Source organism: Malania oleifera, chromosome 8 (assembly GCF_029873635.1).
Source record: "Malania oleifera isolate guangnan ecotype guangnan chromosome 8, ASM2987363v1, whole genome shotgun sequence".
NCBI lineage: Eukaryota > Viridiplantae > Streptophyta > Magnoliopsida > Santalales > Ximeniaceae > Malania > Malania oleifera.
The window spans coordinates 662,312-674,433 of record NC_080424.1 but is presented as its reverse complement, the minus strand read 5'-3'; the positions used below and the strand labels follow the sequence as shown (position 1 = coordinate 674,433).

Here is a 12,122-nt window from a genome sequence, read left to right as displayed (position 1 = left end):
AATAATAGAACATTAAACTTAACAACTGATCTAGTGAAATACGATTGCATAGGAAAAATATAGTGATGTACAAGTAAAAAATTATGCAAGTGAAATAAAAAAGATTTATTATTTGAGTTAGTAAATTTTGGTCGGAGTAGACCAAGTTCAGATGAGCCAAATGGTAAGATGCGAGTGCGCTGCTGTGGTTATGATTAAAGATAAAAGACCAACCACCATCCCATGTTGCTCCGAACCATTAGCCAGCGGTGCAGAGCAGGCCACTCCAATTTATTCAATTGGAATAATAAAAGCATGTTCAGTTTTGAAAAACAACTTTATATTTCTATTCAAATTTATAAAAAAATAATAATCTAAATTTTTCAAGATTTGTATTTTATTATTATTATTATTATTTACTCTCTTTTTATATCTATACAAATGTTGAAGAATCAAACAATAACGTGATTTTTTTTTGCAATTTTTTAAAAATAAAAAATAATTTTTTCACAACTCTTGGCAGGCTCTAGTAAAAACAAAACCTTTTGGGACATGCATGGATTATGTAGTTGACACATGGGTATTTTGAAAAGGAAGGTGAGTGCGTTGGGCATTCAAGGTATGGGGAGTTGGGGTGACGACTAGGGTTGCTGGAAGCTGTGCCCTCACCCTCTCTTCTTACCAACAAGCTGTGGATGCCATCTCCACCACCCCTTTATTGACCTTTGTTCTCCTCCAAGGTTGACGCAGCAACAGCAACAGCTCCAGCTCCAGCTCCCCAACACCCTCCCATGGCCAACTCCACCACCTCCCCTCCACTCCTCATTTCTACCAATCACTCTCTCACTCCCAACTCCTAAAACTCAGGGATCTCTTCTTCTTCCTGTTACAACTTATCCACCAAACCTGCACTCCAACCTTCAATAGCCCTAGACCCGATAATACCACCTCAACCCACTGTGTGCCTGAACCAGGAAAGATGATGTTGAGCTTGCGCAGCAAAGCACGCTGCATGGTCAAGGTTTTGCAAGTGGATGCCCACGCTGGTTCCGCTTCAGGCTCTGATTGGGTAAATGAGACAAACCCTTAAGCGCTCCTTAATGTGCAAGGCACCAGCCTCTCTGGAGCTTCTTGACTACTGCCTTAAAACACTTGGCAGGGACCACCACAGCCAACCGGATGGTGGTTCAGGCTCGGTGCAATTCCACTTCACGTACGATTGAATTCAGGAAAATGTGATTCGTTTGGTTTTTTCCTCTATGTCCTGTCAGGCAACAACTCATGTTTCGTTCTGGCTCTTTATTTTCTTCCCTCTGATGACAACAGGCTTGAGCCTCCTAATCGAACTGGTTTGAATTCAGACTATCCATCCAAAGAGCATACCATCCAGGATTTGAAGTTTTATATGATTCAATTCTCCACCCACAAACAATGGTGACTTACAGACCTCAAGCAAGAAGGAAACTTGAGTATGATTTAGCCACAAAGCTCCTAGACTGCAAGCAGTCTGTGAAGGACTGTAAGCCTGATAAGATGGCAGAAACAAACCCATTTGCCATCTGAGTCTGGTGGCAAGTCGAACTTGCGGATCATCCGAAGGACAATCGTGCACCCCCTCCAGAACTGAACATACTATCCCAAACTGCATCAATTGCTGACCTGAAATTGAAGCAGCCAAGGCTTTTCAACAAGTGTATCCCATTTTTAAGAGGTTTCAAGCAGAGGAATTTCTTGACTATGGCCCTGCAGATGATTCAATGACTTTTGTTATTCTAATTGGATCAGGTGGGCTTGTTCAAGTTAGGGGAAGATGTCCTGGGCTACTTGCACTGAACCATTTTCAAATGGAGAGGGGAACAGAGAACTGAATGGTTGATTGTGTGTGGAGCTAAGGATGACGATGGGGAGAGAATGCTGAATTGTCATGCATGTGGGGGTTGGCTACACACTAGGTGTGCAGGCATTGACAGTTGTGATGCCATTCCTGCAATGTTTGTGTGCTTTAGATGCTTGAACTACTCTTAAGGTATCAAAGATGACTGCTTGCACCAGCACAGATGATAAGAGAATTTATAGTACTAATTATAGAGATGAAGCAAATGCAACCAATGCTACCAGGCTTGGATCAAGCTTAACTATGAATTTTGACAATCTCTGGGTGTAAATATTTCCTTGAATGTACAGTTTCATTTTCATAGGTAGAGATTGCCCAGTGGCATGTTGGGTGACACAGGTTGAGAAATGAGAACTCATCAATTTTCCCCTTCTCTTCTTTTTTCTGGATGTATGCCCCAAATTTGTTTCTTCAATACCGCCCCCCCATCCAAAAAAAAGAAATTTGTTCATTTTCATTTTCATAGGTAGATTCCCAAATTTGTTTCTTCAACACCACCCCCTCCCCCGAAGTTTTTACTGTGTGTATGTAGTACATCGAAAAAGAAAATAGTAAAAGAACAGAAGCATCTAGTATATCCTGGAATGTATCCAAGCATGTAATAACACACATTTTCCATCATATTTTTGCTTTATGGTCTATGTAATCAAGCAGCATGAAACTGAAAAACCTAAAGCAACTTCAAATCTGTGACATCAAAACATACTTACAAATTTCTTTGTTCTCTCTCTTGGTTGACATTTGCATTCATTTCCTCAGGGCTATGTTTGAAAAACATTGGTTCCGTCAGAAGAGCAGGATCTCCTAACTTTGGCAAATATTGCCTAAAAGTCCTGCAAAGGCCTGTATACTTCGTGACCACATCCTTGTACAAACTTAGCAGTCTCTCCACATCTCCAACAGTTAGGTCTCCAGCCTCAACTTCCATAAAGGGGTAACGAGACCCACCTGATGTTGCCAAGGTATTTGCAAAAACAAGGGTTAGAAATGTCCTAGTGAACATATACACACAAGCTAACATTTGGTAAGGTTTAACCCTCAAGGAGTCTGTAAATTTTTCCAGAATCCATCTGGTACATCATAAAAGAAAATGAATCTACATGAAATCTCACACATGTATCTACATAAAAATTAGTGATTATCAAGCCGGCACTTTCAACAACTACAAGCCTTAAGTCCTACTAGGTGGAGTCAGCTACATGAATCCTTTTCCACCAATTCACCCAATCCAAATCATTTTCCTCTATTAGATTAAGGGCTATAAATTTTTTTCTCACTACCTCATTCCAAGTAATTTTAGGCCTACTCCGCTACTCCTACCCCTTTCATGTCGGAAACCATAACTAACTCACTCCTCACAGGTGCTCTCCTAAACAAGCATTTTAAATGCCCAAACATTATGAACCATATAGCATAGTTGGCCTTATATCCATCTTATAAAACTTTCTTTTAATTGTAAGGGTACTCTACGGTCACACAATACACTTGATGCACTCCTCCATTTTACCCAACTTGTCTTAATTTTATGTACTACATTTTCTTTAATTTCCCTTTTACCTTACATAACAGATCCAAAATATCTAAATCTATCAGTGCTATTAATTTCTTGATTATTCAGTTTAACCTTCTCTCTATTGCTACTCCGTATATTACTAAAATTACATTTCATATATTCAATCTTATTCCTACTTATCCTAAACCCTTTAGACTCTAATGTGGCTCTCCAAAGTTCTAGTGTAGATTCAACTCTACTTCTACTATCATCAATTAACACAATATCATCTGCAAATAACATACACCAAGGGATCCCATCTTGGATATTCCTAGTAATTTCATCAATTACTAAAGTAAAAAGATAAGGACTCAAAGTAGAGCCTTGATGAACACCTATAGAGATTGGGAACTCTCTAGACTCTCCTCCTACGGTCCTAACGCTAGTCACTAGTCTATCATACATATCTTTAATGACCTCCATATATCTATTGCAAACACTCTTCTTTCCTAATACCCACCAAAGCACTTCCCTAGGTACTCTATCATAAGCTTTCTCTAGATTAATAAAAACCATATGCAAGTCCTTCTTCTTTTCCCTAAACTTTTCCATTAAACTCTTAAAAGATAAATAGCTTCTATTATTGATCTCTCAAGAATAAAACCAATTTGATTTTCTGAAATCTTTGTTTCTAATATTATTCTATTTTCAATTAGTCTTTCCCATAATTTCATTGTATGGTTCATAAACTTAATTCCATGATAGTTATTACAGCTTTGAATGTCGCATTTGTTTTTATACAGAGGTACTAACGTAAATTCCTTCATTCTTCTGGCATTTTCTTGGTTTTTATAATATTATTGAATAAATTAGTTAACCAAATAATTTTTTTATCCCCTAAACATTTCCAAACACCAATTGGTATTTATCTGGTCCTATAGATTTTGCACTTTTTATCTTTTTTCCTGTCATCTTAAATTCAAGGACTCTAATTTTACAAATATATCTCTTATTTTTAATCTTTTCTTCATTTTTCACTTCCAAGTTCAATCTTTCATTTTGGTTTTCATTGAACAACTTATCAAAGTATCTTCGTCACCTTTCTTTATGTCTTCCTCTCTTATTAAGACATTATCATTCTCGTCTTTTATACATTTTACAAAACATAAATCTTTACTGTTGCTTTCTCTAACTTTAGCAAGTCTATAAATGTCTTTTTTTCCTTCTTTTGTATCTAGCTTAGTATATAAAGTATCATAAGCTCTATGTTTAAATGTTTAATTGATAGTCTTTTTTGCATTTTTTTCTTGCTTCTTTATATTTTTCAAGATTTTCTATATTTCTACAATTTTTCCATATCTTATACCAATTTCTTTTTGTCTCAACGACTTTTTGGACTTCTTGATCCCACCACAACTTTTTTTATTATCCAAGTATCTTCCTTTGGACTCACCTAAAACCTCTTTTGTTATCCTTACGATAGAATTCGCCATTTTATTACAAATAGTATTTGCATCAACCTTATCCCCTATTGTCCAATCACACTCTTTGTTCATATTATCTTTGAATTTTACTATATTATCTCCTTTCAAGTTCCACCATATTGTCCTGTCGTGTTGATTTATGCTACTCTTTCTCTTCCATTCTTTAATATGTGTATTTAATACTAAGACTATGTTGTGTAGTCAAACTTTCACCTGGGACAACTTTACAATCCTTACAAGATAAACGGTCACTGTTCTTAGTTAAAAGAAATCTATTTCGCTTTTATTGCACTCATTCTTGAAAGTTATTAAGTGTTCTTCTCTTCTTATAAAGCAAGTATTCAATATAATCAAATCGTAAGCCATGGAAAAATCTAAGATTGTATCACCAGACTCATTTTTATCTTCATATCCATGGCCTCCATGTATCCTCTCATACCCTATGTTATCCTTCTCATTGTGACCATTCAAATTAGCTCCTGTGAATATCTTTTTAGACATCAGGATCCCTTCTAAAATATATCCATATCTTTCCAAAATTGTCTTTTCATATTTTCTATTAAGCCTATTTAGGGAGCATATGCACTAATGACGTTCACAATCTTTAGGCCTAAAACTAACTTGTTTGTAATGATCCTATCCCCTATTCTTTTAAAATCTACTACATTATCTTTTAGGTCTCTATCTATAATAAAATCCACCCTATTTTTATGTTTCTCTTTGCCAGTGTATCAAATTTTAAATCTTGATTATTCAATTTCCTTGGCTTTCTCTCCTACCCATTTCGTTCCTTGAAGGTAGACTAAATTAATTTTCCTTCTAAACATTATTTTCACTATTTCCATACTTTTTCTCGTAAGAGTCCCTATATTCCAAGTTGGTACTTTCAATGTTTGTCAATATATCAAACTTCCCATACGTTTTAAGGTCAATCAATTAGAGCCTTAAACTTTGATCACAAAATAGACCCCTCCACTTAGTATTATTGTGAAATTTTAATAGCAAAAACATGTGAGTTCACATATATGAATAATGCACAATTTGAAATTTTGCCCTCATTTTCTTCTAAAAACCTGCTGTATGTCTATATCTCATCTCTTGCTTGAATCAATTCAAGATGATGAAATGAGAAATGCATGGGTTCTAAGAGATGAGGTCAATTATGTCTTTTCATCGTTAGTCATTGGTGATTCATGGGTTCTAAGAGATGAGGTCAATTATGTCTTTTCATTGTTAGTCATGTGTGATTCATAGGTCTAGACTTGTATGTTTGAGTCCTTACAATTTAACATTGTTAGATTAGAGGTACTATTTGATATGTGAGAAAAGTTCATATGATTCTAGTTGAACAATTTAAACCTAATAGACAAATTGATACAGTAACAATTATTTGCTGATCTTAACATCAAATACCATTACACAAATTGGCTAGTTCAGTGAGGTCATATGTTTTTTCCTTAGTGAGAAAGATAACAGCATTTTGGTAACCAAACTCACCACTTATGCTGGATTCCTCATGACATATTCTAGTCGGTGGATTGCACTGAACCTGCTCTCTCAAAGTAGCCATCTCATCCCTGATGGGAGAGGGCTCCATTCGAGTCACTTTCTCAGGTGTTTTTGTTGAAGGATCAATGTTAGTTTTCCCCACTACGGTCCCTACATAATCCAATGAGGAAGAAGGTTCTACTTGTATCACCTTGTGGGACATTCTAGCTGCTTGCATGCCTTTCTGAAATTCAGTTTCATCCATGGAAAGAGATCCAGCATCTAAGCCAACAATAAATGATTTGGCAGAAACAAGGTTTGTGAAATAATAAGCCACTTCGGAGACCAGTTTTTCCTGCCTCCGGTACAGCTGGATGAACTTCAGATTGGAATGCAATTGAGGAGGATTAGCCTGTCAATGATATGTGAATGACAATTAACTTCATAATGAAATTATCATCTATTGAAAAAAGAAACAAAATGATTAAAAATCAATGCTTGCTCATAAATTTAATAATTGATCAGTTCTCATCAAGAACATTTGCAAAGATCAATAATAAGAAACTAGAATTTTACAGATTCTATTTAGTAGAACTAATTGAAACTTCTAGAACAATCTAATTCATTGCCAAATAGCAGTACATCTTCCATGAAGTTTCAGGATGGTTTCCAGTAACACAGAGAGAGAGAGAGAGAGCAAATAAACAGCAACAACATATGTACGATGCATCACTTGGCTTAAAAAAAAGTACAGAAAATAATAGACTAAGAATTTCATCTTTAAAATGAAGTCTGATAATTTCAGTAACACAGTACAAAATCCTTGCGGCTTAGATTGCTGTTAAGTTAGACTCACAATTTTGCCAAATCATTAACTTATCTTGTGAAACCAAACCCCACCAGCTAGAGCAGGTTTAGGCTTGGTGTTTCATCCTCCTTGTTACCTAGGAGTTAAAAAGGCATAAATTCCAATTTTTTGGGGATAAACCAAAGCTTCAGTATTTTGTTGACAACACAGTGAAGAATCAAAATTCCCCATTTTCCCATCATCTCAATCCCCTGGAAATTAGACATTCAATTTCCTAATTCTGTTAGTACAAACTGGCACTTCCGGGTTCATTTTGCGAGAATGGTTGATTTTGTTACAGTAATTTGCTCACTCCTTCTCACTAGTGCATTACTTGCTCTATGTTTTAAGTGCCCAAACCATCTATGTCACCTCTCTCTTATCTTATCTTCTACTAGTGCTACTCCTAACTTATTGTGAACATGTTCATTGCTTAATTTATACTTGAATGTTACACCACTCATTCACCTTAGCATGCTATTTAGTCATGTGCACATCCTTTTTAAAAAATTAATTTTATCAAAAAGACAACATTTTACAGTGAACTCAATGAAATACAGCCACATGTGCATTCAAATTCTCACTAAGAAGATACTAGGCAAAAAGGGTGGTTAAAAGTTTGTCAAATTTTAAAATAACATATCAAATGCAATATATTGAATTTTATTTACAACAATTATATTTTAGTATTTTATTTAAATATCAAGAGTTCTTTTACATATAGAATATACCCAACACCATTTTATGTGAGTCCTTGCTTTGATTTTTTTTCAATAGTACCTTAACTTCTTATTATCTTGCCTTGTTAACAATATACTAGAAGTGAATAATTCATTATTAATTATGATAAGCGACAATGTACAGATATAAACTGTGTATACAGCAGGCATGTGCACAACACACACAAACAACAATAGCAACACAGCAACAAAACCAAGCCTTAGTCCCATTAAGTAGGGTTGGCTATATGAATCATTTTCCGCTAATTTATGCGATCATGGACCATTTCTTTTGATAGATTCAAGGATATTAAATCCTTACTCACTATCTCCTCCCAAATTATTTTAGGTCTACCCCTACCCCTTCTACTGCACCCCCCCCCCCCAACAGTAATTAAGTCACTCTTCCTCACAGGTGCACTATGTGGCCTACATTGCAAGTGTCCATACCATCTGAGTTATCCCTCCCTTATCTTATCTTCTATAGGAGCAACACCTAACTTACCATGAATATGATCATTCCTTAATTTATCTTTCAATGTTATACCACTCATTCATCTAAGCATTCTCATCTCGCAACTTTTACTTTTTGGATATTATGTTTCTTCATCGCCTAACATTCCGATCCATATAGCATAGTTAGTCTTATAGCTGTCCTATAAAAATTCCCTTTCAATTTTAAGGGTATTCTATGATCACATAGCACATAGCACACTTGAAGCACTTCTCCATTTTACCCAACCTGCTTTAACTCTATGCATTACATCATCTTCAATTTCTCCTTCACTTGCATAATAGATCCAAGGTATCAAAATCTACAAGTGTTATTTATTTCTTCATCATCAAGTTTAACTTTGTCTCCAATATTTCTCCTATCATTACTAAAAATTACATTTCATATATTCTGTTTTATTTCTACTTATCCTAAAGCCTCTAGATTCCAAAGCTTCTCTCCATAATTCTAACTCAGTCTCCACTTCGTCCCTAGTTTCGTCAATTAATACAATATCATCTACAAACAACATACACCATGGAACCTCCTTTTGAATACTCCTAGTCAATTGGTTCATCACTAAAGCAAAAAGATAAGGACTCAAAGCATATCCTTGATGTATACCTATGGTAATTGATAATTCTCTAGTTTCTCCATCTATAGTCCTTACACTAGTCATTACTACATCGTACATATCCTTAATGACATCGGTATGCCTATAACATACACCCTTTTTTTTCTAAAACCCACCATAGAACTTCCCTAGGTATCCTATCATATGTTTTCTCAAGGTCAATAAATATCATATGCAAGTCCCTCTTCTTTTCCCTAAACTTTTTCATTAATCTTCTTAAAAGATAAATAGCTTCTGTGGTAGATTTCCCAGGCATAAAACCAAATTCATTTTCTGAGATCTTCGTTTCTAACCTTATCTTTGTTCAACTACCCTTTCCCATAGTTTCATTGTATAACTCATAAGTTTAATTCCACGACAGTTATTACAATTTTCAATATCTCCTTTATTTTTGTATATAGGTATTAAAGTGTTTTTCCTCCATTCATCTAGCATTTTCTTAGTTTTTACAATTGTATTAAATAAATTAGTTAACCATATAATTCCGTTATCACCCAAGCATTTCCAAACTTCAATTGGGATGTTATCTGGTCCCATAGCTTTCCCAATTTTCATCTTTTTTGGTACAAACTTACTTCGTTAACTCTAATTTTATGAATAAATCTTATATTTTTAGTCTTTTTCTCATTTGACAATTCTAAGTTTAAGCCTTCTATTTGGTTTTTGTTAAACAACTTACTAAAGTAACTTCGTCATCTTTCTTTAATATCTTCATCCTTAACCAAGACAATATCATCCTCACTTTTTTATACATTTTACATTTCCTAAGTCCTTACTCTTCCTTTCTCTAACTTTAGCAAGTTTAAATATATCTCTTTCCCCTTCTTTTGTACCTAATCTATCATACAAACTATTAAAAAATTTATATTTAGCTTCACTAATGGCCCTTTTTGCATCTTTTCTTGCCTCCTTATATTTTTCAAAGTTATCTCTGTTTCTACATTTTTGCCATGTTTTATACCAGATTCTTTTTGTCTTTATGATTTTTTGTACATCTTTATCCCACCACCAACTCTCTTTGCTATTCAAGAATCTTCTCCTTGATTCACTTAAAATCTCTTTTGCTGTCTTTTTAATAGAGCTAGCTAATCTATTCCAAAGAGTATTTGTATCTATCTCATCCTCTATGGTCCAATCCTCATCTTTGATCGTTTTATCTTTAAATTTTATTATATTTTCTCCTTTTAGGTTACACCATCTAGTTCTCCTACACTGGTTTATTTTCTCTTTTTCTTCCATTTTTTAATACATATATCTAACACTAAGACTCTATGTTATGTGATTAGGCTTTCACCTAGAATAACTTTACAATCCTTGCATGATAAACGATCTACCCTCCTAGTTAAAAAAAATCTATTTGACTTCTATTTTGTCCACTTTTAAAGGCTATTAAGTATTCTTCTCTCTTCTTAAAGCAAGTATTCATTATACTAAAATCATATGACATAGCAAGGTCTAAGATCATCTCATTTTTGTCTCCATATCTATATCCTCTATGTATCCTCTCATAATTTTTATTATCTCTTCCAACGTGTCCATTCAGATCTCCTTAGATAAATATTTTCTCAGTCCCTGGTATGCCTTGTATAATACAATCCATATCTTCCCAAAATTGTCTCTTAAGATTTTCTATTAAGCCAACTTGAGAAGCATAAGCACTAATGATATTTATTATCTCTTGTCCTAATACCATCTTGATTTTTATAATTCTATCACTTACTCTAGTTACATCCACAACGCTATCTTTTAAGTTTTTGTTTATAATAATGCCTACTCCATTCTTATGTTTTTCTTTTCCAGTGTACCAAAGTTTAAATCCTGATTTATCGATTTCTCTAGCTTTCTCCCCCACCCACTTAGTTTCTTGAAGGCAAATTATATTAATTCTCTTTCTAATCATTGTATCCACAATTTCCATGTTTTTACCTGTAAGTGTCCCCATATTCCAAGTTGCTAATCTAATCCTTGTTTCCTAATAGTGAGCATAACAATATTATCAACTCAATTCTATGCTTCATTGAAATAAGAGTCTCAAAAGTTAAGCAAGTCAAACAAGCATCTGTCATGCATTTAGAAGTAATTTATTTTAAATTATGAAAATGACAAGGGTGTCAAAGACCTGTCCTACCCAGTGAAAGGCCCTTCAAAAACTGTATAGTCAAGGTCTCACTTGATAAAATATTACGGATAAAGAAGCATTCATTCATTGAATCTTGAAACATAGTATTGAAAGAACAAGTAGGTGTTTTGAACAATTATACACACAATCAATATCCATGAAAAAAGGGGAAAAAATCAAATGTGGAAATTCCTCAACCTTTCAAAAAAATTTAAAAATCTCAACTTGATTCCACCTACGTATGCAATCTACAATTAATATAGTATGCCTTCACCATCCAATAACTCATCAAGTTGCTTCCTCAACTCTACTAACTCAGGAGGCACCCTCCGATATATAACCCTTCAGTAGGAGGCTTCACCCTTAGTATCAACTTGATTTATGCTCCACACCATGTCGTGGAGGCAAGTTGTAAGGTATCTTGCCCATCGTCACAACTTTATACACATCGAACACATCTTGGATGGCGATAGGCACCTGCTCTGGGCGTACTTATTCATCTACCACCAATGTGGCAATAATTTTTGCTCACCCTTCTCAACCCTTTCTTGAGTTGTGTGGCTAAGAGAAACTTCTCGCCGTCCCCTTCTTCATAATGGCATGCACCAAGCAAGGATGGTATTTTCTGCTCACCCTTCTCAACCCTTTCTTGAGTTGTGTGGCTGAAAGAAACTTCTCATTGTCCCCTTCTTCGCAACGGCATGCACCAGGCAAGGATGGTCTCCTATCAAACAAAGGTAACTAGCAAACGGCATTGCTACCACCATAGTCTCCCTTAAGAAACCCATTCCAAGTATCAATTAGAAATCAAACATTGGCATGACTACGAATTTCACATGTCCCACCCACTACCCAAGCTTCACAATCACTTGTTTGTCTACTCCCAAAGTAGGTTGAGGTGCAAAGTTAACCGCTTTCATGTGTCCTGAGTGCTTCTCCAAGTTCAAGTTGAGTCTCTACGTTTCATCCTATG

At 35.1% G+C, this 12,122-nt stretch overlaps 1 protein-coding gene across 4 annotated transcripts in view; it reads right to left on the bottom strand.

Annotated features, from left to right (window-relative positions):
- Window positions 1-2,424: 2,424 nt before the first annotated feature.
- The window catches only part of LOC131161949 (vacuolar protein sorting-associated protein 9A-like), a 52,143-nt gene continuing 42,445 nt past the window's right edge, over window positions 2,425-12,122 (bottom strand). For 3 of the 4 annotated variants that reach the window (XM_058117999.1, XM_058117998.1, XM_058118000.1), the window contains 2 exons: window positions 6,347-6,749; window positions 2,425-2,821 (listed from right to left, as the gene is read on the bottom strand). In XM_058117999.1, coding sequence (XP_057973982.1) covers window positions 2,580-2,821; window positions 6,347-6,749 — 645 coding nt within the window. In that variant the 3' untranslated portion in view covers window positions 2,425-2,579. The remainder of the gene's footprint in view (window positions 2,822-6,346; window positions 6,750-12,122) is intronic. The other variant, XM_058118001.1, reaches the window with a different exon arrangement.